The 27,635-nt window shown below is 40.3% G+C and overlaps 1 protein-coding gene across 4 annotated transcripts in view; it reads right to left on the bottom strand.

The window, feature by feature from the left end:
• The window catches only part of wnk4a (WNK lysine deficient protein kinase 4a), a 93,006-nt gene extending 73,021 nt beyond the window's left edge, over nt 1–19,985 (bottom strand). For 2 of the 4 annotated variants that reach the window (XR_012102055.1, XM_073071516.1), the window contains exon 1: nt 18,737–19,981. Coding sequence is in view for 3 of the 4 variants with exons in the window: in XM_073071516.1 (XP_072927617.1) it covers nt 18,737–19,369 (633 nt within the window). In the remaining variant the exon portion in view is untranslated. Of the gene's footprint in view, nt 1–18,736 lie in introns of all 4 variants that reach the window. The other 2 variants (XM_073071518.1, XM_073071517.1) reach the window with 2 other exon arrangements.
• Nucleotides 19,986–27,635: the final 7,650 nt, after the last annotated feature.

Genomic DNA, 27,635 nt, shown 5'->3' with positions numbered 1-27,635 from the left:
AGAGTTAACAGACGATGTTTCGGGCCAAGACCCTACATCAGGACTGAAAAGGAAAAATTTCCACATATCACTGGGCTGCATCTTTCCCAGGTGGACTAAGATTGTCATGTGTTGGTTATGGATTGAATAGGAGTATTGGTAGGATCATTGTGGGAGTTTCCCTTATTCTTCTGTCTCTCACCCTCCACCTACATTTTCAAGTCTCACTTCTGAACTTTTGCTTATATTAGTATGTTCTCCAACTTTGACAACAGGGCACAGCATTGTCAAAGGTGCCCTCTTTTTGACAAGACATCATCCTCGTTGTTGGACCCACTTGCATACTTTTCTTTAAAAAGCTCAAATAATATAGGGAAGTAGTTGTATCCAGCTGGGATAGATCACCGTAGTGATCTCTGTCAGGTAAAATGGTATTTAATGGGAAATTGCCCCTAAAATTTTCAGGCACGATTCACCTCAAGGCAAATCATATCTTCCCAGCAATGGTCATGCATCCAATGGTGCCATCAGGCATGCAGTAATTACTTTCTCCACTGCCACATTATAAGCTATGTTGGTACCGTAATGTGCAGTGACTCTTGCAGACTGCCTCGAGCACATCCATAGGTTGTGCTGGTTATTAATGTTTTGATGCTCATGTGATAAATAAATGAATAAATTAAATAAATGAAATGCCAGAAAGAGAACCGATGCCCTCTGAGAGATGCACATTGCACAGGGTTTAGAAATGATTTGGCAACTAGAAAGTTTATATTGTCAATTCGATCGTACACAGCAAAAGTTTTCAATAGCCAGCATTATGAGAAATGAATCAATGCTGCTCTCTTCACCCAAGCCAGTATGTCTGCATTTCAGTTCTGAGCTGCACACTATGATCATTGGCTCCTTGATTAGCCTTCACATTGCCCCACATTTTGTGAAACCCAATTTCTAGCCAAAAAAACTTGATCCACTGATACAAATGGAGTATGTTTGTTGCATTGGGTTGGGTAGGTTTAAAGAAAAGCATATGAAGCCATAACTTCTGCTAAGAGAATTTCAAAACTGGTCCCAAAAGACTAATTTTATGCATACCTTAAAATACTTTGATTTTAATATATCAACTATTTCTTACATTATTTCATGATAATTTCACTTCAGCTTCCTCAAATGGGGTATATATTCTAAATCTTTCTTTGGTGCTCTGTAAAATATTTTAAAACTAATTCTGTATTTCTTTTCCTAGTTTGCCATCTGTCAGAATTCTTTAATATAGAAGCAGCTTTATAGCGCCCTAAGCTCTGGCTCCATTAAATCCCACTGAACTGATGCCTAACAGGGGCAGGCACTGTGAAAGAGGATGCTCACTGCATGGAAAACTTTTTGCACAGCTCTCCAAGGTCAGCACTGATGCTACACTGCCGACCACAAAATCTGTGTCTATGATTTATGAGAATTATTATAAAAGGTAAACATCTTGGGATATGAGCACTGACAATGTTTTCTTTATCCTTATAACCAAATGAAATTTGTTTGATTAATTAGAATCACAGAGGACCACAAATGTGCCATTGGTACTTCAAATCACAATGACATCATTCAAAGTCAATGGGACTAGAGAGCTCTGTATCTGTTAAACTCAAGAACCATATACCAATTAATATCACAACTCTGACTGGCTTTACCACACTCCAAGTTCTTCTTTACTAGTGGACCATAATGTTCAACAACCCCTCGGTACCAAGCTCACAATGTGTTCCTTCTCCATTTTGAATAGGATAGGTCAGGGATTTTCCCGAGTATACATTTCCAAAGGTGGTGTTGAGAACATCCATGAATTGCTTTCTTTGTCCCCTTACAATCTCTAATCATGATGCAACTCTGAACACGGTGTTTGTTTCAGGAGAATGATGCTGGGTGCATGCAAATGACATGGCCTACCCATTGAAGCCACATTTTCACTCAAAGAGTTGAACTGCACATGCATGTAACGGTAGCCACATTAACTCATTTCCTTCTACCTTAGGCTATGAACTTATCAATCACCCCTGCTGTGGATCACTTCTACAAAGAAGGGACCTGTATGCTCCATGACCTGTGGACTAAGTGTATACATGTAGGAGGGGACTATGTTGAAAAATAAATGTGCTAGGTTTTCTAAAATTGATTCCTTCTACCTTAGGCCACAAACTTATCAATCACCCCTCGTAGAAGTATTGTCTGTTTGCTGCAGCTTGACGCATGAATTTGAGTGTCAGTAGTTCTGGAATGGGGGTGATGTAGAATAAATCTGCTCAAGCAGGAAATATCTTGCAGCACCATAGTGAGTAGTAGTGAGAAGAGAACTAGGGCAATGATGCATGACACCAGTTTGCACAGAGATCAGGCCGGCTGTGGATTTCTTGATTAAAACCAAGTAGCAGGCAACAGGATGGAGATGAATTCCTACACCAGCCCAAACTGAGAGGATGCTCCACAGTCTCTGCCTACATTTCTCTTCAGGTCGATTTGGAATAAAGATCACATCTACTGTGCCGTATATGTACCGAATATACCATTATTTATGCACGGAGCAAAAATGACAATGGAGTTGTAGGACTAAACATTTTTACTAAGTCACATTAGCCATTGTATACGCTGGGCTGGCTACAGTGCAGGAGTGACAAGCTGGGCCTGCCAAGATGAAAACGTGTGCACTCAAAAGCTCACGCAAAATGAGAGGGCCTTCCGCACGTACAAGGCCCAATTGATTCACTCCACTATCAATTGGCCACATGCGTACTTGCCACATTCTTCCAAAAAATCTGATATGGTTCATATATGCTGAACCAGGAGGGCAAATAATCAACTATTGAGGGAAAGCAGTTGGGGAGGACTTTTCCGAAATAGGTGTTGGGATGTTCCCCATGTACTTCCTGGAGCTGGATTCACAAAGATATCACAACTATCAGAACTTCAAATATTCCTGGAAGGTTCTCCTCTCCTCATTGTTCTACAAGTTATCTCTTTCAAATTATGTCTGACTCAGAGGGATGATGTTAATACTCAAATGTTCAAGTTCTGGGCTGTGAAAGCTGGCCTACATTCAGGTCTGGTGTTAGGCTTCTTCCTTGCAATCCAGATCCCAAATTTTACATTGAGGATAGGAAGCTGGCTCTGCACTTCTTGTTTTGACATGAAATGGCTGTTGTACTAACTATATTAAGAATACAGCAGAGTGGGTTTTTGGCCTTATGAGAGATCCCACTCTGCTGCATGGATATTAACAATAATTCAGTTGCAAATCAGCCCTGTAACAGGCCACATTTTGAAAATGAAAGACCCCTACCATTGTTCCATCCCATCTTTTTGCAAGAAGTACAGAAGCTTTATGTAGCAGACCATTAGATAAAGGAACAGCTACTTCCCTTCAACCTTCAGGGGTTTCCAACCTGGAGTTCACGAACCCCTTGCTTAATGGTATTGGTCTATAGCATAAACAAGATTGGGAACCCCTGAATCATTCAGTTCCTGAACCAACAAGCAAGCCCCAATCATTACAGCTCAGCAACACTATTATCATTTTACACTAAAAGGGAATTCTTTTGGTTCTGATTGTATTCTTTCCTGCAAATGTTGTGTATAACTTAGGTTTGTCTTGTGAATGCTGCTTACATGATGCTATGTAATTGTGATACTGCTGCAAGTAAGTTTTGCATTGCACCCGTACACATATGAACTTGTGCATATGACAGTAAATTCCATTTAACTCAAAGGTTCACCAGCAATCAAGTTTTACTTTACACAGGATCTTTTTTCGGTGGCAGGAAATGCATGCAGGTGCCGTTCTGCACATAAGTGCACACAAATCTCCCCATCACTGGTGAACCTGACTATCAATATAACTAAATAGCTAGTAACCAGCATTTACAGTTTTCTAAAAAAAATTTCCATTGCATATAACCTGGCTCTTTAAAAACTACGCCAGAACTTGTGCTCTAAAGCATAAATTTCATGCAAAACAGTCACATACAAGATGTAAATGATGCATTCATTTGGGTTAGGATTCAATTTTGGGACATCACTGGAAGCTTTATCCCACAGCTAATCTGCACCAAATCTAAGTGCTTCTGGCACACACACACTGTCGACGCAATTGGAAAAATAATTAATCCCTCAACACTGACATTCATCACCTTGAAGAATGTGAAAGGCTCTTTCAAACTAGGAAGAAGGAGGGAAAAGTACAGCAGTACTTTTTGTCCCCGATCCTTCTCTTTCCATTTACGTAATATTTTATAAAGTATTACTTAAAATGCAAATTCTTTTCACTTCAAGACAGTAAACATCAAGCATGAAAGAGATGGGAGGTATTTAATATGCATATGTCATACTAAAGTTAGAATTGCATTTATCTTATTAATAATATCGTTCCTATGCAGACGTATTTTACTAATACTTATAAACATTGTTATTTTTGATTAATATTTCAGCTGTTTGATGGTTGGCATATTTAGTGTAATTCCAGACTTACATCTTCCAGGTGAAATCTTGTCAAACTTTTAAACTGCAGCAACTCTGTGCAAGCTTTACTAAAGTGCAGAAAGACAGTAACTCCTCTCCAAACTCTTAAGGGACACCATAAGTACAGAACAATAAGTCAGTACCCAAACTGGACCTTTACAAGAAAATTTCATGGAAAATATTATAAAATCTGTGCTTATAAGAGACTCTGAGGCAACTTTAATTTGCTAGCTTGGCAGGATGCCTAGGTGGAACACAGATTTTAAAGGAGAGTAAAATTAGGCTGGTTACCAAACCAACTCTGCACCACCTCCTGTGGGTTTCCCTGAGTTTGGTTTAAACTATCTGTTATTTTCCTTAGTGCAGTTTGTATTCTAGTGTTCAACTTTTCCAGGCTATCTTAACAGATGGATATCCAGGTTGGAGATGTCAATGCTATGAATGGAAAAGTTTTCATCCCCAGATTACACACAGCATGACTAAACACAGAATAAAAAATGTTCTCACACAGTGCTCCTGCGTGAATTTCCATTTCATATCCTTCCAGACCTTATACCTTTGTTACAAATCATTGTTGACAAAGGTCACTTAGTGCAAATGAATGTCCATCAGCAACTATATGTCATTCCATGGAAGAATTTTTCAAGTGACAAGGAAAAATGGAAATTTCCACAAAATGAGGATGCAGAAATGCAAGGTGTTTTACTGATCTGCTAGAATTCATACACCTCTGTCGTTGGAATTTAACTTTAATTGCAAAACTTGAAAACAATAAAAAGGACTTGTATTTGTCTAGCACCCTTCAGGCATCTTAAACATAATGGAAAGATCTAGAAATAAGTTCAGTAAAACAAATACAGTGGATTCTGGTTAATTGAGCCATCGGTTAAACAGGGCAGCTGCATATTTGGGACACTATGATATTTAATTGTGCAGGAGACTGTTGCCATCACTTGCATGTTTGTGTTCAAAAAGCAGTGATTTTTGTCACTGATCGTTGGTGAGTAATAAACAGTAAGACAATTCAGAACTGTTTTTTTCACTGCAATTTCAACTATTCAAGCATGGAGCTACCAGAAATGGCCAGGAGAGAAAATGAAATGATTTTACTACTTCAACAAGGTAGAAACTATAAAGAATTTGAAGGTAGTAACAATCATCTTGAATGTTGCAATTAAAACAAAGATTTGGTGGATGTAAACATTGAAAACACTGTTTGAAGGCAGTACACTAGGTGTCTGCGCTGCTTTTGTTCATTTACAGTCAATCAAAGGAACATGTCAGTATACGCTGAATGAATTCCTCCATCAATAACTTTTAGGAACTAATATACAGTTTTATAGTACTGTAGTAGTTTTGGTATGTTTTAATTTGTTCTGTATTTCATTTAAAAACAGAAATTGTCACTCTGTTTGTCTTTTACATACCTTTTAAATTATTTACATGACACTTTGGCTAATTGGGGCAGCCACTTAATTGGGCCAAAATGTACTTGTCCTGATGTGTCCCAATTAACAGGGGACACTGTATCCCAATTGACATACGCCAGAATTAACTACATTCAACCTGATCAAGGAATTACGTCTGGCAATGCTCCAGTACACACAAGTTTTGAAACAAAACAATATACCCAGTAGCTAAATCGTACCTTAAATAGGCACTGTCCTAAGCTCAGTCTTATTATGATTAATAAGACTTATAAGGCTTGGTTTGCCACTAAACACTAACAAACCCCTACAGATGTACTTTTGAAAATATGCTGACTGGTTGCAGTATATTCTGGTGCAGCAATTCAAATGCAAAGGAATGTAAGAAGCTGCAGAGAACAATGGACTCTGCCCAATTCATCCCAGGCACATCCTACCCCACCACTGGTAATGTCTACAGGAAGAAACATCGATTTAAGATCCCCACCACCCATTGCGATTACTATTGGGCAGGAGGTGCAGAAGCCTGAAGTCCCACACTACCAGGTTCAAGAACAACTACTTAGCTTCCTTACTTTTTCTGCATCAATCAGCAAAACCCTAATCACTGGTTTAGCAACACTATGATCACTGATCACTTTGCACTAAAGTGGACAGTTTTTTGTTCTAATTATGTTCTTTTTTATGTATTGTTTATATTGAGTTTATGTTTTTTTATGAATGCTGCTTATACTTGTGCAATTAATGATAAATGCAACTTGAATTTGATTCAACATGTATCTCCGTCAGTAGGAATAACTACTCTAAAAATTCCAAAAGCTTGCTCAAACTGCTTACTGAGCCTGGAATACATGAAACTGATGGGAGCAACCGGCATGATTTTAATACTTGGGTGCAAGTTACAAAAGAACACCTTATGGCGAGGGGAGTGAGGATTTTTGTTTCAGCAGGAAAGCCAATGTAATTGTCTCTTAATTTGCCCTTTAAAAACTGTACACCTGCTTATTAGCATTCCACTAAAGGGAAGTTAAATCTTTGAAAGAAGCTATGGAAACCATTGAAGTAGGCATATTAGGTGAAAAGAAGCTGCTTTGAGTAAAGGTGAGATATAGGATACCAGAAGAAAAGTGGCTAAAGTGTTTAGTATCAATAGAAGAGGATGTTGGGCTTGAAATACAACAGCACTCGTGAGAAATTTAAGTACTTTCCTGCTTTTAGTATTTTGCTGGCTCAGCAGATTTACTTTAGCGAGGACTTGTAAAATGCATTCCCAGCTTCAAGTCCCTGTTCTACAGACAGTTGCCAAATGTTGAACAGAATACCAGATGTGTGTCCAGATTGGGACTAGTAGCACTGAATGAAGAGGATGCATCAGCCAGGACTTCTGTGCAACAAAAGAGGGTAATATTGTCATCTTGTTGGGGTGGAGAGGCTTGAGAGTTTCTGAGATCCCAGGAGTAATGCCGTCTGGTGCTTGGCTCCTTGTAGGGTCACCCACAGCAGTAATGTCAAAGGAGAAGGTTCCAGACAAACAGCGATCCAACCAAGATCTTAACAGTGGAGCTGGCAGAAGATGATGACACATCACAACAGCAGTGAAGATGGAGGATGGTTACAGCAGTGAAGGGTCCCCAGTTATCTTGCATGCCACATCACTGGACCCTGACCCTAATCTATCAAGGACCATATGGTGGCTGCCATGCTTTAGCTTCCTCATATTAAAAAAAGACATCATTTTGGAGAACATCACACTCAACTTGAGTGATCGCATTACTACTACTACTACTAGTATGGGCTGTGGTAGGATGTCCACCACAAGATGCAGTGCATCAAAAGACAATTAAATTGAAAATGTTGGTCAGGCAGCAACTGTGCAGTAAGGAACAAGTTATTGACTTAAAACACCATGTTCCTCTCCTGCAGATGTGCAGAGTATTTTCAGCATTTTATCTTTTTATTTCTGATTTCCAGCATCTGCAGTAGTTTGATTTTGAATTTCCAACAGGCAACATTGCAGTCAACAACATAGAGTCCCATTCAGCTCACCATCGAAGGACACATGGAATTAAACCCAAGATTTTCAGAGATGATGTGAGTAGATAGAATGGGCCAGGGCTATTTCCAAACAGAGTCCATACTTTTCTAAGAGCATGAAGTATACCTCTGAAGAGTTACTCATTATTACTTTGCAACTGCTCATTCTTTCATCTGCCTTTTTGAATGCCATTGCCATTTATCTCAATGATATTTAGACATCATAAAAACCAACACCATTGTTAACTTCACAAACGAGATATCATAATAATTTATTAACGAAGAAAGTTTAGTGTTTATAACTTGTAAATACTTTTGTAGATTATGCATGCATTCAGCATGGACATGTTTACCTTTTTATGTTTCCGTAGCCTGCTGTTGTCACTAAGTCAAAAGTCACTAGTTCATTGATCATTGATCAAAATGAACTATTGTGGATACTTTGACATTTCCACGTTAAGGGGATTTCAAAGTTAAAGCAAAAACAAATTTTGATGATTATCGGAAGACTCTAAATCCAACCTTAAATAACCTTTGGATCCAATAACTTTAGTGGAGTAATCTAGTCCTATTAACTGACAGAGCTAGAGAAAATTACTTATGGATGAAGTACTTACTTTGTTTTGGAACTCTTCCCACCTGATTATGCTGTTTGTCGCAGGTTAACCATAAGTAATAATACAGGGAAGTATGAAGAGCATAAAGGGAGTAAGTTTTTAATGTAGTATATCTTCACAGAAAATATCATTGTTGTAATATAGTCATCTACTAATAGCAGCAGTAAAATACATTGCTAGCAGGATCAAATGGGCCTCAAATATTCTGCTTAAACACATTGAAGAATCATTACTCAAGCATGCATTTTGCTACAAAAAGTTGGACAGGTACATGGATTGGAAAGGTTTAGAAAGTTATGAGTCAAATGCTGGCAACTGGGGATATCTTAAATGGGCAGAAGGTCCTGTTTCCATGCTGTATAATTCTATGACCATGACTCTAAACTTGCCATCTCAAAGTTCAAAGTAAATTTATTATCAAAGTACATATATGTCACCATATACAACCCTGAGATTTGTTTTCTTGGGGGCATACACAGTAAATTCAGGAAATGCAATAAAATCAATGAAAGACTGCACTCAACAGGACGGACAAACAACCAGCATGCAAAGGACAACAGACTGTGCAAATACGAAAGAAATAAACAGATAATAATAATAATAAGTAAATAAACAAACAATAAATATCAAGAGCATGAGATGAAGAGTCCTTGAAAGTGAGTCTATTGATTGTGGGAACTGTTCAGTGATGGAGCAAGTGAAGTTGAGTGAAGTTATCCCCTCTGGTTCAAGAGCCTGATGGTTGAGGGGTAATAACTGTTCCTGAGCCTGGTGGTGTGAGTTCTGAGGCTCCTGTACCTTCTTCCTGATGGCAGCAGTGAGAAGAGAGCATGGCCTGGTGGTGAGGGTCCTTGATGATGGATACTGCTTTTCTACCACAGCACTCCATGTATACGAGCTTAATGGTAATGAGGGCTTTACCCATGCAGACAGCAAAGGCGAAACAATCAAAAAGAGAGTTTTGGAAGGTGATATGACTGTGTAAAAGTAATATCCCTATTTTAAACAGATGTTCACACAGGTCCTCCCCAGGTCACAAATCCCTGATAGATACAAAAGAATCTTTTTGAGAGACTGGTGGGGTGGATTTCTTGACTGCTGTGGGACTGCAGGCATCATCTGCCAATTGGGAATTGGGTAGTTCCACATGCTTCCTCTCACCAACTACCCACGAGTCACAAAATTCAGGGGCTGGGTGAAAGCAATCAGAGCTGGATGTGCTGAGCCGACTCTTTCACTTGCTCACTAAGTCAGGGTGACTGGCTGATAGGCACTCTTCCTGTGCCTACATGTTCTCCTATCACAGCTGTTTCAGTTCACTTCTGACTTAGGAACAGTTTGAGTTATCAACAGTTCCCTGTCATAACCTGGGAACATTCTGTATTTGCAAATTTCAATAGTATCAGATGATCTCAAGAATGTCACTTTACAAGGATGGGTAGTGAAAACAATTCAGATCTCCATCTGATAGACACATTACGGCTAAGGAACTGCAAATTGCATATATTATGATACTTCAAGGTGGAAAATTTTGTCTTAAGCGTGCAATAAGTATGCTGACCTTCACTTCACATATGCAGATCCACACACGCGTGCACTAAACAAGTGATTTATTCCATAACACCAAGGAATTTCTCCCCTTTGGAGTTAATATCAGCACTAATGTGAATCTGTATTGAAAAGCCAAAGTATGTAACTGGCTCACAGTTGAACCTTCTGGCTGTTTTCAAAACTTTGAACAGAGTATTAATTATTTGTTGCTAAGGAGAGTAGTTATGCTCCTGCTTGGAAACTCGTGTACCAAAGAGGTCAGGCTATTGCTGGTCAATCTTGAACATTTTGTAATTGTACATTTTGATAAAAATTGTCTGGATGAATACAGCTCCAACAACATTCGGGTAGTCTGACATCATTTGTATAAGAAAATAAAAGAGAAACTGCAAAGAACAGAAATCTGAAATAAAGGCAGAAAATACTAGAAATATTCATCAGGTAAGGCAGCATCTATGGAAAGAAAAATAGAGTTAACATTTTAGGTGAGTCCTGATGAAGGATCTTGGATCTTGACTGTTTATTCCTTTCCATAGATGCTACCTGACCTGCTGAGTTCCTCCAGCATTTTGTCAGAACAATTAACCCTGTTCTGCTTTCTGTTTTCCTGACCTGCTGAGTTTGCAGATGCTGCCTGACCTGCTGAGTTTCCAACAATTTATGTTTATGTTATCACGCAATACAAAGCAGCCCAGTGAATGGGCTCACCTACACAATTTCACTCCTTCCACCACCAAGGCAGACCATGCAGCATTTGCACTGTCTGTGAAATGCACAATTTGCACACTTCCTAAACCAAACGTCTCCATTGTTTTGAAGGGATAGGCAGCAGATACATGGTTTCACTGCCACCTGTGGGTTCCCCTCTTTTTCACACTTTACCCTGACTTGGAAATCTTTACCTTCATTAATTTACGCCCTACTCCAAAGCACCATGGGAGCACCTCATCAAAATGACTGCAGGAGTTTGAGAAGCTGGAATTTAAAGTTATCCAGGGCTGGGCAATGAATGCTGATATTGTCCTTGGTTACCAACAATCCATTACTGCACCAAATACATAGCTGGAACATACAAATCTCAACTTGAAAATTATTTCCATTTTCTGATCCATCATTAGCTTTTACTTACATGCAAAAGCCATTAAAAAGGATAAGTAATTACTATGACTGAAAATAAGCTGGGCAGAAAAGCAAGCATTTTGAATGCTCACTTAATAGAATAGATGCTGCATCATTCTTCACAAAAACCCCTGAATTGCTTTACTCTCAATCGCATAAGAGAGCCAAAATTCAATTTGTATGCTCATAAAGAAACCTTGCCACCCTGCCCATAAAAATGAGATCATTAGGCAGTGAACTGGTGGAATCATTAGCTTGTGAAGTTGTTTTCAGGGCAGGAGGAGCAAGTCCAAATCACCAAATAAAAACCATGTGATAATTTTATTGATTTCATACAGTACATTTAATTGTCCTTTGTTTACTTCTATAGAGCTCTGTACCTGACAGCATTCACTGACCTAGAAATTAACACAGGAACACAAACAGGAACAAGAAGCTACAAGAGCTCTTGAGCCTGTTGCACCACTCAGGAAGACCACGGCTGACCTGATGATTGGTCTTAATGCATTTTCATGGATGGATGGGAGGGATCATTGCCAATACTAAGGGCCCTGTGCACGCAGCGCTCCTGACAAATATCCCCAATGGTTGGAAGAGAGACTCTGATGACTCTCTCAGCAGTAATCGCAATCTTTTGTAGGGTTGCAGTCAAATGTCTTGCAATTCCCAGACCAGGCATAATGCCGCTGGTCAGGACACTCTCACTGGTGCTCCTATAAAAATTGCTTAGAATGGCAGAGGTGGGAGTGGGAGCCTCACTCGCCTCAATCTCCTCAAGAAATGGAGATGCTGCTGTGCTTTTTTGATGAAAGAGTGGTAACCTTATAGTTCAAACATCTCTTTGCCTTGGGTTTGAAAACATATAGCAATTCAGCATCCATAGTTTTCTCGGGTGTGGAAATCTTACAATACTCTCAACCAGGGGTTTCCAACCTGGGGTCCATGGACCCCTTGCTTAATGATATTGGTTCATGACATAAAAATAGTTGGAAACCCCTGCTCTGGATGCAATGCCTTCTCATGTCACTCTTGAACAGGCAACCCTTCGATGTTATATGTTCAACTGGCAAATAGAAAATATGAACTAGGTGTTTGCAAGAACATCATGTGTTACACTTGGTTATTCCAAAACTGCTACAAAAAGTGGAATAATTAGAAAACATTGCAATAACAAGTTCACTGATTAACAGAAAGGTCCAAACAATGTCTCTTGCATTGGGCAGTACAAAATACGGCAGATTTTAAAGATGTACATACAGTAGTTTTTCTGTGAGCTGCCCACAAAACTACAGGATGAAGAAGGTCTATAAGTTAGTCCTCATTAGCAGAACAGAGGTAGAGAGGGTCAGTCTGTTAACATATCAGAGAATCTATCCTGGGACCTGAACATAAATGTTAATATCACAAAGAATGCCTGGCAATACCTCTACTTTCTTAGAAGTTTGTATAGATTTAGCACATCATCAAAAACTTCTGACAAAATTCTCCTTGTACCTCAGCAACTGTTAGGGAAATGTTTCAACATTTTACACTCTTTTGAGTGTTCTATTGCACATTAACAGAGAGAGAAAAGTAATTCCGTAGATCAGATGTATTGGCCAAGTATGCTCATGTCATCAACAGTGAATTATTTACATGTGATTTCACAATCTAATTAGGCCATTACAGTGATTAAGTTGTTAGAAGGAGACCTTAGTACCAATATATAAATGTACTACTATCCTCCTTAAGGCTTTTCACTCTAGGTTGAAAGTAAATCAAATGACCTTGGGGACATGCATTCAATTTATTGGCGTATAACAGCAAATAACTAACTGGCTTCAATCTGTTCAAATTTCTTGTAGATTTAAAACAAAAATTGGCCTGTTGGAGAACAGAATGCACAATGCATGCTATTAAAAACATATTGGGGACACAATTACAATATCTAGATAAAAGTTCTTGTTGGGCAAAAAAATTGCAACTTGCTTGGTCAATTAACTTACAGACTACTTGGCTCACCAAGTAATTTAACATCATGATGTATGGAGCAATTAAATGAGCCAGTTATTTATGAGAATCTGGTTATTTTTAAAAGTTATAAAAATTGAACTCATGTTGTCTTTACCTCATCAGAAAAAAATATAAAACGCCAAATTAAATTAAGTTAAATAACACAGCAAGTTTCTGTACTGAAGTATAATTTAAATGATTGATACTAAATAATAAATAAAATGTAGACATTTTCTCACAGACGTGCCCTCTATATATCAAATGCAGTGAATGACTGTCTGCATTGTAAAGTTATTTTACCTCAAATCCAAAGTGTGGTTGCTGAAATAAACAGTGACTAATGAGATGTACTTTTAATGGAAAAATAATCCATGTAGGAGTTCTAGTCAACAGCTTTAAAACAAACATTCATGATCTGCTTTTTGTTCTTTAAATAAATGGATTGCTTAGCATTCAGAAATTGGAGTACATTGTGAAGTCCTGCTGTCCATAGTGATAAAATATATATGTATTTTTAATACTGCCACAGTCTTAAGACCATACTAAGGCCAAAATAGAGTATTATATTCGGTACAAATTAAACAGCATAAAATATATCTACTTCATTGGTTAAACACATTTTTAGGTATGGAGATGTTTTTTTTAAAGTACGTATTTACACTCAGTGGCCACTGTATTAGGTACACCTGCACCCCTGCTCATTAGAGCAAATATCTAATCAGCCAATCACGTGGCAGCAACTCAATGCATAAAAACATGCAGACATGGTCAAGAGGTTCAGTTCTTCAGACCAACATCAGAATGGGGAAGAAATGTGATCTAAGTGACTTTGACCGTGGAATGATTGTTGGTACCAGAAGGAGAAGTTTGAGTATCTCAGAAACTGCTGAGCTCCCAGGATTTCATGCACAACAGTCTCTAGTTTACAGAGAATGGTGCGATAAACAGAAACAACCCAATGTGTGGAAGTTCTGTGGGTGAAAATGCATTGTTAATAATAGAGATTAGAGGAGAATGGTCAGACTGGCTCCAGAAGACAGGAAGGAAACTCAGATAACCACGCGTTACAACAATGGCGTGCAGAAGAGCATATCTGAATGCACAACACATTGAACCTTGAAATGGATGGGCTAAAGCAGCAGAAGACCACTAGCACAGGCTCAGTGGCCACTTTATTAGGTACAAGAGGTACTTAATAAAGTGGCCACTGACTGTATAAACAAGACTGATATTACACAGATCAAGAGTGTGCTAATTGGACCACAAATTGCTTTGATTACATCGTTAGCCATGTCATTGTTACCTTTTTAATCTTAAATCCCTGCAAACACTGGTTCAGTCATTTAACTAATTCTTTCACGGAGAAAACTACCTTCTTATTTACCAGAATCAAAATAATCTATGTTTTGTATCTATTCCTAAAATGATAGGAACCAGCCTCAACTTTAAAATTACTAGGTTATCTCCAACAACAGTTGTTTGCTGAGCAAGTGAGCGTGTCCCCTTTGAATACATCCGTTGATTTTGCCCTAAAGGTGGTTGATGTTGTATGTAATGCACTCTCAAACTTTTGAACAGAAGAGGTTCTGCCGATGCTCAAAATCAAGAGCAACACACGCAAGATGCTGGAGGAACAGTCAGATCTATGGAGAGGAATAAAGAGATGACGTTTCAGGCTGAGACTATCCACCAGGACAGCTCAAACAGAAGTATGAAGAGAAAATGGAGAGCACTATTCACTCACTGAATGGAATAAGATACACTGTTACCTATTGTTTATTGAATGCATACAAAATCATTTTTAATAATAAAATGATGCATGCTTAATTTGTTATTAATGTTTATCATTTGCCGATGACACTTAAAATTGTTGCTTTATGTAAATAAATTTCATTCCAAAACTCTGTCAAGAATACCTCCCACGGCCTATCACATAAATTATTAAAGTTATTGGTTTAGTTTAGACTTTAAAAATTATTTTTATAACTTGGCCACATAGATATATTTTTCCAGGGCACCATGTGCTCTTTGGTTGGAAGCTGGCCAAGGGAAAACAGGAGGCAGCTATCCGGAGTATGGAACAAACAAGCACAGAAGTGATGATACAACTATGAGACACACTGTTCCATGCTCCATTTAAATAATAACTAAGTCCAACGATGGAATGACAAAATAAGGCTTTCTCTATCCCCCCTTTCACTGCTATCACATCACTCCTACCAATTAAATAACTTTGCACAGAAACGCATCCCCAGTCAGTAGAGTTAAACACACTGTTTGACAGCACTGGTGTCCATAGAAGTGAACTTCAAGTATACCGTATATAATGCTGTTGCAGTTTAATATTGAACTTAGTGTCAGCAACTGGAGATGAATGCCCTCCCAATCTTAAATCCACAACTGCCACTAGTAAACCTTAAAAGTGCAATGCTATCATTACAAATTTGCAACAGCACCACTTGGCAAATGGCTTACAGCCATGCTCTCATCTATCATGGAAATAGGCCATTCAACCCACAATATCCATGCTAACCAGTGGGTATCCATACATATTAATCCCATCTTCCAGCACTTGGCCTGTAACCTTCTTTGCTGAGGTAATTCAAATGTGTGTCTAGATATTTCTTAACAATCTCAGCGATTCTATTCCACTACTCTTTCAGCCTGTGAGAGTAGGAGTGATGTATTCATCACTCTTTGGGTGAAATGTGCTCGCTCAGTTCTACTCTAAATCTCTTACCACTTACTCTAAATTGATGTCCTCATGTTTTACCTATCTCTGAGATTAGGGAATAATTTCCTACAATCTACCCCATCTGTATCCCTCATAATGTTACGTACCTCATTCATGTCCCTTCTTAACCTCCCTCACTCCAGAACAGACCTAGCTTCTCTTGTCTCTCTTCATAACTGAAATGGTCCATTCCAGGCAATATCCTGGTGAACTGCTTCTGCATCCTTTCCAGAGCTATTATACATTTCAATTGATGTCTGACTGATGTTTGATAAGTTGGAGCACAACCTCCCTGCTCTGGTATTCAATGCCCTGATTAATGAAAGCCTGTATGCCTTCTTAACCAGATTACCTATCTATGCTGCCACCTTCAAGGATCTCTCTCTGTTCCTCATATCTCTAGGAATCCACCATTCAAGGTGTATATCCTAGTCTCATTAGGATGTGTCACCCTACATTTTTCAAGATTAAATACCATCTGCCCATTTCACCAACACATTAATATCATCCACAGCCCATGACTACTCTCTGCACTATCCAGTACTTTGATCTAACACTGTGTAATTTCATTGCTATGTTAAGTCTCTATGTTTAAATCTCTTGGATAACTGAGCACCTATCTTACTGGTACTTGTATATAGCAGTCTCTGTCATTTTGTCATTGGAGTGGAAACAAGGCTAAATTATATGCAAATGTCACAGTTTTGAATGTCAAGGTGGAGGGGTAGGGACGGTAAGAATTTTGGCAGGAATTTGCAGAAGAATAACTACATCCAGATATCATGATAGGGGAATAACAGTTTAAATTGCTATCACCAGTCCACAGAATTAGACAAAATAGGCCATTTGGCTCACCCACATCACACTGGCATTTTTGCCCTGCTTGAGAACCCTCCCACTTTTCCTTAAACTAAATTTTCCAGTGTAACCCTCTATTCTCCTCCTTTTAAATGTATGTTTTCCATTTGCCTCAATCACACTTGTAGGAGCAAATTCCGTATATTCTATACTGTTAGGATGAAGAGATTTCTTCTGAAATACCTACTGGATTCCTGCATCGATTGCTTTCAGTTGTGCTTTTCCTGGCAAGTGAAAAGATTATCTCTACACCCATTCAATCTAAACCTTCCTATTTTTAGACACCAAGAGAAAGGAGCCTCAGTGGAACATGAACAAGACATTGTTATGCCATCCATTGACAAAATAAGAGATTGGTATAACTTAATCATTAGGTACTAGCTTTGGTCACCAAGATTCCTCTTGTCTTGGAGTCAGAAGGCTGGTAGATTCAAGCTCCACTCCAATGCTCTGTAATGAAGTACTGAGAGAATATTGCATGGTCGGAGGTGTCATTTCTAGATAAATCAATAGCTCATATCCTGCTGGATGGAAAGAAACCCATAAAATTACTTGGAAGACAACATTTATATTTCAACCAGCTATTGGTTACCTGATTATTACTGCCATTTGTGGCAGATGGCAGTGCACAAACACACTGGACTCATTTCTACATCAAAACTGCGGCTTCACTTGTAACATTAGCTGCTTTGGGATCTCTTAAAATGGTAAAAGTTCTTCCTTTCTAGTAGTGTGATAATGAAGCATTTCTGCAGTAACATCATGATTAATATTTCACTGTGACTTGAGTTAAATGTTAGCATACTAAACTGTTTATTGACTACTATCAATACTGTCAAGAGGCTGTTGTGCAGAACTGCTTCCCAATCTTTGTTAATGTATAGTTTTTAGTAAAATTCTATTGCATTTATTCATGCAAATGCCTGCAATAAAATGAATCTCAGGGTTTATATGCTAACATGTAGTACTTTGATAATAAATTTACTTTAAAACTTTGGATTATCTAGATTCCTTCCACAACTCAAAAGATCTACAGGCTGGTGGGTTAAATTGCCACCATAAATTGCCCTAAGTGTAGGTTTTTCGATTTTGTGTTTTTATATTCTGTGTTTTTGCTTGTTCTTTCTTTTTGCTGTTTGCATGATTTGTTTTTTTTTGCGCGGGGGTTGGTGTCTTTTTGCGGTTTGCGCGATTTCTCTTTTGCGCATGGAGGTGTTGATTTTTTTTGTTGCCGTTTGCATGATTTGTTTTTTTTTGCGTGGGGGGTTGATGTTTTTCTTTGAATGGGTTCCATGGATTTCTTTGTTTTGTGACTGTCTGGAGAACGGCCATCTCAGGGTTGTTTACTGCATACCTACTTCAATAATAAATGTACTTTGAACTTTGAATGACAGAATCTGGAGAAACTGAGTGCAATACAGGGATAATGGAGTGGGATTAAATTAGGATTTGTGTAGATGAGTACTTGATGGTGGGTATGAAAACTTTTCCAATTTCCCTTCTATGTGATCTTTCCATAGCTTCAAATGCATTGTAGTGCATCTATGAAAATCATCCCACTGAGATCAATGAAATGATTTTTAAAGGCAGAAAACAACACATGTAAATAAGTGAGGCAAAATTATTTTTGAAATAGAGGTGCTTTGACATGACTATGCGGCAAGCTTAGTGCTACCGTATGGATGAATTTCTCATCCAAGTCTTTTGGATTAAAGAGTAGACCAGCTCTCCTCTCTCCTTCGAATGTCTCCTAGCAATATTGTAAGCAAAGCAAGAGATGTGCCCTGGCTGATATTTATCTCTGTAGGAGCAGGTGGTGCGAATATGCGTCGTCCCTTACAACTATGACCAATCTGGACTAGTTTGTAAAGCGCTTTAGGGATGTTAAAAGTTTCATATTTATGCAGGTTTTTACTTCTCACCTGCAACTCACACCACGCCACCTCTACGGTTGTCTCTGTATCCAAGCCCTTGTAGACCGTCTTGAAGGAACCCCTTCCGAGCTCAATGTTGAACTTCAAGAACCTGCCATCGGGAGACGTGTCGACCGCCTTCATCTCCACCTCATTCTCCTCCGGTTCCATCTTACTCTCCTCAGGAGCTGCTTCCTTGTGCGGAGTGCGGGGGTTGCCATCCTCCGTGTCCGAGCTGTTGGCTGCCACGGCTTTGGCCAGCGGCGGGGCACTAGCGCTGCTTTGGCTCGCATCGTCCGTTGCCGGTCCGCCGAGAATCGGGGCAAGAGGAGGAAGAGGAGGAGAAGGAGGTGGGGGAAGCGGCCGCGGTCGCGGTCGCGGCCGCGGCAGCGGTTCACCATCAGGTGGGTAGAGGTGAGCCCAAGACGGGCGGCGGAGCAGCAACCCGTCGGCGCCCAGCTCGATGTCGATGGAGCTTTTCCTCTGGGCTCGGTGCGGGATTCTCCTGCCTTCCTTGGCCGAAAATCTCCGCCGGCGGCTGTGCATCTTGTTTAGGAGTGGGGAGTGCTCCAAGTCCAGCGCCGAAGCCATGACCCCAAAGCCGGCTAGGTCTACCTCTGCCTGAGACATCGTTCTGGACATTGAGCTGTTGTTCAAAACCTCAAACTCCGATTGAAATGTGTCTCCGGCGCTGTGAGAGTGACTCGAGAAGTCAGCTCCTCCTCTCTTCTCCGACACAACACCTCCTTGTTTTCAAAGAGATGCGATGTTAAAGCAAAACATTATTTGTAGCCCCCTTTTGCCTCCCCAATTCTCTATTCACTGGGACCAACCCCCACTTGTTGCACTGGATGCAATTAAACTCTTTCTCCCGGACTGTTAGACTTTTTCTTTCTTCAATCCTCTTGCTCGCCTATAAAGTTTCTCAGACTGAGTCTGTATTGGTCGCGATCAGCCCGCCGCTGCCCGAACGTCGCCGGCTCACTGCGGACATTGGCTCGCAGACTGGAGGTATTATAGTTTGGTCCTTCTAATGCCGCCTCCTCACACACCCGTCCCGAGATCGACGAGGTCTTTTTTTTCCTAATCAACGTTAAACCGCCTTATTGCGCTGCTGCTATCAGAAGTTTAAGTGCTGGGTTGAGAGAAAGCGTCCCTTTAATGCTGACGTTTGCACCTGTGGTATTATCGCGTCGAGCAAATTCTGAGTGGATGGTGTTCCTTATCGGGCAGAACATTCCCTCCACTAACGTCACGTCCCCACATGCTGAGGTGACTACTCATTAGAAGTAAAGTTCCTGGAACCTCGAAGATATCTGCACAGCGAGGTGGGGTTGATAATGTCTTCAAGCCCATTCCCCGTGGGTTTACGTGAAGCTTGGAGCGCTCTGCAGACGCATTCCCTGGAAGGCAATCTTCACTTTGCGTGGCACCATTATCAAAAAATACAAAACAAATAAAAACTCAGCCGCTCAAGCAGTATCTGTGGAAAGAGAAACTGAAATCTTTTCTGTTTAAGATTTCCAGCACCAGCAGCTATTTTGTTCATTTTCAGAACTTTCTTTGTTTCCTCCTGATATCTAGGAACTGAGGACATGAACAACAAGAAGTTGTTGCAACTACTGCTGGGCATGTCTAAGTTTATTGTATTTGCCGGAAGGTATTTGCCCATTTAGTTTTGATGAAAATGCAAGGTGGATCCTGTTCAATATTAATGCTTGGCTGACTCTTTAGGATGAGTTTTGGGCAGCAAACCACAAAATGTCAAACAAATTGAGACCCTGAAAGTAAATCTAAGGAAAATGAAAAATACAGTTGATATTCAGCAGGCCAGATAAGACCAGATGATATCAGAGTGGATATCCTGATTGTAATTAGAGAACATCTTTTGGTGTTCCCATAACTCCACTTAACTTTTGTGGCCAATTAGTTTGCAGTGATCTGGAGGCCTCACTATGGTGACTGTCCCAAAATGTGCAGCATACATTCCTTGAGCAGTTCCTAAGTCTCTGGTCCCTGAAGCTTGCTCAGCTCCCACCAACACCACCCCCACCCCCAATGACAGACAACTCCATTCAAATAGAACTGTGGCAGTTATGCCAGTCAAAACTGAGAGAACAAGTACAACATTCCATGTGGCAAAGTGCTTGAGTGAACATGGGAGGATCACAGTGCTAGTAGTTCAGAAGTTTCCCTCTTAAGCGAAATACATCACTAGGAAGGAAAGTGTGCAAAGAAAATTTAATGATAAGTTGCTAGGACTGTAGTGCTTTGGGGAGAAGTTGGATAGGTTAGGAGCAAAGGAGACTGAGGGTGACCTTATAAAGGCACATGCCATCATGAGAAGCATAGATAGGGTGAATGCACATAGTCTATTTTCCAAGGAAAGGAGTTCAAAAAAGTGAGAGGGGAAAGATTTAAAAGGGACTTGAGGGGCAACTACTTTGAGCAAAGGGTGTGTATACGGAACAAGCTGCTAGAGGAAGTGGTTGTAGCAGGTACAAATACAACATTTAAAACACATTTCCACAGGTACATGGACAAGAAAACATTTGAGGGGCATGAGACAAACGTGATCAAGTGGGTCTAGACTGGCTGAGCATCTTGGTCAGCAAAGATGAGTTCGGCTGAAGGACCTGTTTCCATGCTTGGCCTCCTGACCAACAAACCAAATGTGCGGCTAACCATAGAGCATTGGGCTCTGATGTTTCCAGAGCACTTGTATTTGTTAATTGTTGTCTTAACTAGAGTTATTAAGCCCTTGTGCTTTCTGTTTAATCTTTTCAAGTTTATTTTGATTGGCAGGGGTTTTCTGCATCTTGTGATTATTTAAAATGGATTCCCAATTAGTGCTTATAGCGTGGTCCTTGTTTTGAGAATAATTTGTCTTGCGGTCGAACCACTGATGCTCTCTCAGAATTCCTATGTATAAACTCTTGTTTCTGTTTCTACAGAAACAGTCTGTTGTTCCTCTGCACCTGGGTTCAGTTGTTGCCAGCACTCACTGTGACACCACAATTAGTAAGGATAGGTAACAACACCTCCACCACAATTATCCTCAACATCGGTGCCCACAAGGCTGCAGCCTCAGCCCCTTGCTTCACTCCCTAAGCACAAATGACTGAGTGACCAGTTCTGCTCTAGCTCCACCTGCAGGTTTGAAGATGACACGACTGAAGTGGGCCATATTTTATGAGCAAGATAAGGAGCCTAGTCATGGTGATGTGACAACAACGTTTCTGTCAATGTCGGCAAAAGATTGACTTCAGGGAGGGGGGCACACACTCTCTTTAAATAAACAGTCCTGAGGTTGAGAGTTTCAAGCTCTTAGGAGTCTTGGTCCAACCACATTGATGCCACAACCAAGTAAGTTCAGCCCTGCCTCTATTTCCTAACTTGACTGTAAAACTTCGGCATATCCCCTTTTATCCTCACCAATTTTTATTGACATACCTCAGAAAGCATCTATCTGGATGAATCATGGCTTGGTACTGCAACTGCTTTGCCCATGGCTGCAAGAAACTGTAGAATTGTGGGCACAGCTCACAACATCACAGAAACCAGTTTCCCAGAATGGTCTCTGTCTCACTTCTCACTGTCTTGGTAAAACAGCGAACATAATCAAAGACCCTTCCCACCCTGCACTTCTTCACTTCTTCCCCAATCCCCACTGGGTAGAAGATACAAAAGCTGAAAGCAATTTACCAATTCCTCAGTTTTTCAAGAGAAGATCTGTTTCCTAGAACATAGAACTGTGTAATGCAGGATGGGCTCTCTGGCTCATAATTCAGTGCTGATATAAACATATTTAACAATCAATCTAACCCTTCCCTTCTATACAGCCCATAACCCTCCATTTTTTAAAATATCCATGTGCCTACCTAAAAGTCTTTTAAATGTCCCTCTTGTATCAACCTCTACCACAATTCCTGGGAGTGTGTTCCAGGCACCCACTACTCTTTGTGTAAAATATCTACCTCTGACATTTCCCCTAAACTTTCCTACACTTAGCTTAAACAGATATCTTCTGGCAGTCACCATTGCTGCCCTGGGAACATAGGAGCTGGCTGCCCACTCTGTCTATGCCACTCCTCTATGAGAAAGGCCAAAATTTTGAGACTAATTGAGGCCAGCATAGATTAGCCATGAATGGTGGGGCAGACTCAAAGGGTCCTATTCCTACTCCTGTGTTTTGTTTGTTTTCCTGTCTTTCATCAGCTGTGAAACACACCCAGCATTATCAATGTTATTTTCAGTCTTTCAACAATGGCAATATTCTTCTTTTGTATCAACTGAAATAAATTCAATCACTTCATACTGGCCCTGACACATATAAAACAACAATAAAAAAAATCAAGGTGGTGCATTTAAATGGCACCAGAACATATTCCACAGTAGCCTTCAACCTCCATGTGGGGAGTGGGCCGTTTGCTATTATGGGATGGTTTAATGTACAGCTCCTCTCCCGCAACACCGTCAAGCATCATTAGCACATTGCCCCTTCAACAAAACAGGTCAAACCAAAGTGCATCTAAAACAGCAAATTAATTTGGAAGCAGTGACACTGCTGTCTCGAGTAGACAGAGTGTATTTCTCCAGACAGTGTTACAGAGTGGATAATTATAGTTAATAAAATGACTCACTGGCATTTTTTTTTGTTTGTTTGGTCGTCAGTGTTTAGGATAGCAGCACACTCACTGACCCTTTTCAAATAACATATCTCCTGCGAAACAACAGTATCCCAAACATGGCCTATTGCCCTAGCTTCACAAGGAAACATCAAAAGCCATACTCTTATTTAGGTTTGAACCATATTTTCAAGTTCAAAAACTAGAGTGATGATATCCAAGCCAATCTGTCAAAACGTTTCTATTGCTCATAGAAGAGGTACCACACTGAGTGGGCTATTGTCCAAAATTGTTTCAATAAATTTTAAAGGAAATTTTAAAGAGGAAAATTTCTTAATAGCAGCAATAGGCTGAATGTTAATATCATAAGTAAGATGTTGGAAGTAAAAAGGGAAATGTTGAAAGTACTCTTCAGTGTGGTTAGTAAGATGAAAAGCAATAAACACCAAGGACTCAGTGGTTGCGGAGTTTTGAATGATGTGGTTATAGAGACATGCATTACAAAAAACTTCAGGTACATGCAGGGTAGCAAATGTGACCCCACTATTTAGCAGTGAGAGGGAAAACAGGGAACTATAGACCTGTTAGCCTAGCATTAGTTGGTGAGATTCAAAATTAGTACCTAGCACCTATAATGGAACAAAGGATTTAGTAGTGCTGTTCATGTTTGACTATTTAATCAGCTTTATTTGAGGATGTGACTGATAGAACAGATATGGGAAATCAGTGGATATGGTGCATATCAGTAGGCTTTTTAATAATGTCAGCACAGGAGGTTGGTCAATAAGATTTGATCACATGGGGATGATACAGTCTGAGAATTGTTTAACAGCAAAAAAGTTAAAAGAGTGGCTATAAACATATTCTTCTCATGTAGGCAAATACAACAAGGGAAGTAGCACAGGACTGGTGCTCAATTCTCAGCCATCCACAATCTATGTCGTTGATTTGGCCTGGGGACTAAGTGTCATACTTCGGGATGGTGCAGTAGCATAGCGGTTAGTGCAACACTTTACAGCACCAGCTGTAGTATTGGAGTTCAATTCCTGGTGCTGTCTGTAAGGAGTTTGCATGTTCTCCCCGTGACTGTGTGGCTTTACCCTGGCTGCTTCGATTTCCTCTCACTTTCCAAAGATGTACGGTTAGGGTTAGTGTGTTGTGGGCATGCTATGTTGGCACCAGAAGTGTGGCGACACTTGCAGGCTGCTTAGCACAATCCTCACTGATTTGATTTGACGCAAACAATGCATTTCACTAAGTATTCCAATGTACGTGACAATTAAAGCTAATTGTTCAAAGTTCTCTGAAGATACAAAACTCAGTTGAATTGTGAACAGGAAAGAAAATGTTAAGTCTTCAAGGTAACACAGGCAAGTTATTCGAGTGGATGAGTATATTGCAGATTGAATATGTGAAAAAATCTAATGTAATCAAATTTGCACAGAGCAGAAAAATAAATAGAGTTTTTTAAACAGTGACAAGAAATATTGATGTTGAAAGGATCTTTGAACACAAGCTACGGAAATCTAACCTGGAAGTGAAAGCAGGAAGGTAAAAATTATAAAGCAAACACGAGGAAATCTGCAGATGCTGGAAATTCAAGCAACACACAAAATGCTGGTGGAACACAGCAGGCCAGGAAGCATCTATAGGGAGAAGCATTGTCGATGTTTCGGGCTGAAACCCTTCGTCAGGACTAACCGAAAGGAAAGGTAGTAAGAGATTTGAAAGTAGGAGGGGGAGGGGAAAATGCAAAATGATAGGAGAAGACCAGACGGGGTGGGATGAAGCTGAGAGCCGGAAAGGTGATTGGCGAAAGTGATACAGAGCTGGAGAAGGGAAAGGATCATGGGACGGGAGGCCTAGGGAGAAAGAAAGGGGGAGGGGAGCACCAGAGGGAGATGGAGAACAGGCAGAGTGATGGGCAGAGAGGAAAAAAAAGGAGGGGGAAAATAACTAAATATATCAGGGATGGGGTAAGGAGGGGAGGAGGGGCATTAACGGAAGTTAGAGAAATCAATGTTAATGCCATCAGGTTGGAGGCTACCCAGCCAGTATATAAGGTGTTGTTCCTCCAACCTGAGTGTGGGTTCATGTTGACAGTAGAGGAAGCCATGGATATACATATCAGAATGGGAATGGGATGTGGAATTAAAATATGTGGCCACTGGGAGATCCTGCTTTCTCTGGCGGACAGAGCGTAGGTGTTCAGCGAAACGGTCTCCCAGTCTGCATCGGTTCTCACCAATATATAGAAGGCCACACTGGGAGCACCGGACGCAGTATACCACACCAGCCGACTCACAGGTGAAGTGTCGCCTCACCTGGAAGGACTGTCTGGGGCCCTGAATGGTGGTGAGGGAGGAAGTGTAAGGGCAGGTGTAGCACTTATTCCGCTTGCAAGGATAAATGCCAGGAGGGAGATCGGTGGGAAGGGATGGGGGGGGGGGGGGATGAATGGACAAGGGAGTCGCGTAGGGAGCGATCCCTGCAGAAAGCAGAAAGAGGGGGGGAGGGAAAGATGTGCTTGGTAGTGGGATCCTGTTGGAGGTGGTGGAAGTTACGGAGAATTATACATTGGATCCAGAGGCTGGTGGGGTGGTAGGTGAGGACAAGGGGAACCCTATCCCGAGTGGGGTGGTGGACGGATGGGGTGAGGGCAGATGTGCGGGAAATGGGAGAGATGCATTTGAAAACAGAGTTGATGGTGGAAGAAGGGAAGCTCCTTTGTTTAAAAAAGGAAGACATCTCCTTCGTCCTGGAATTAAAATTATGCTGGACTTTATTATAGGAGGATTTTGGAGTAAAAATGTACTGCAATTATATAGAGCCCTGGTGAGGTTATACCAGGAATATAAAGTATAGATATTGTCTCAACTCAAAGTATGTACTTGCCATAGAGTGCAATGAAGATCCACAAGACTGGTTACGGGAATGGAGAGTTGCCATGTAAGGAGAGATTGAATAGACGAGGTGTAGTGTATTTAATATTTCAGCAATATTGTAAATATATTGTTGATTAGCATTCTCTGCTTACATAATTCATTATGTAAGAAGTACGTGAATGGCATATGTCATTACGCTACCACGTCATATATGAGCACCTCACTAAAAAGAAAACTAAGTAGACAATTATCCCGGATTGAATGTTTTTCTTTTGGTTAGTTTCTGGAGATACAAAACATAACAGTGGTTGTGAGGAAGTTTTAAAAAGGACCACAGATGACTACCTACCTGTTGAAGTGCAGCACATTTTTTTTCGGAAGGGGAGAGAGACGTTTGAGTTAAAATAAAATAGCACAGCATTTGTTTCTTTGGAAGGGGAGAGAGATGGTCAAGTTAAAAAAGGCAGAAAATTGATTAAATTCACAGGTTCATAAACAGTGAGTACTGGGTGATAATAATAAATTTTTAAAAAATGCAGAACTGGCTGGCTACACCAGAAAGATAAACATGTTTGATTGTCCAACAGATAACTGGATGACGCATACTGAACAAATTGAGCAGTATTTAAAAGTAAATGGAATAGCCAATAAGAAATGAGTGCCAGTGTTGTTGAGTATAATAGGTGGAAAAGCATACAGTTTGCTGAGAGGTTTAACTGCTCTAACCAAACCAGCCAAAATGAGCTTTGCTGATATTGTGAATGTAATAGATAGATACTTTATTGATCCTAAAGGAAATTACAGTGTCACAGCAGCATTACAAGTACACAGATATAAAAGTTAGAAGAGAAGTAGTAAGAATAAAAAAATAAGTTACCACAGTTTAACAGCGGGGGAGGGGGGGGGGGGTTCATCATTTCACCGGCTGTAAGTTGACTCATTATAGAGCCTAATAGCTGAGGATAAGAATTATCTCATAAAGCGCTCTTTGGAGCAGCAGAGTTATCTTAGTCTATTACTAAAAGTGCTCCTCTGTTCAGCCAATGTGGCATGAGAGGGTGAGAAACATTGTCCATAATTGCCAGGATTTTCCGTAGGGTCGTCCTTTGTTCTATCACAGTTTACAGTGTGTCCAGTTTGACTCCTATGACAGAGCCAGCCTTTCTAATCAGTTTATTGAGCCTATTGGCATCACCAATGCAGGAACATTTAGAAGCAAAACCATTGTTGATTGCAAAATGCTTTGGGTTTCATAAGCACAATCTAAAGGAAGGAGAGTCCATTTCAGCTTAAGTGGCTGAAATGAAGAAATTGACCAGCATTGTCAGTTCAGTGATGGGCTTAATGATGCCCTGAGAGATAGTTTAGTTTGTGGACTCTTACAAGAAAGCATTC

This window comes from Hemitrygon akajei, chromosome 18 (assembly GCF_048418815.1).
Source record: "Hemitrygon akajei chromosome 18, sHemAka1.3, whole genome shotgun sequence".
NCBI lineage: Eukaryota > Metazoa > Chordata > Chondrichthyes > Myliobatiformes > Dasyatidae > Hemitrygon > Hemitrygon akajei.
Note: the sequence above shows the minus strand (reverse complement) of the source record. Positions and strands in the feature narration are given on the sequence as shown.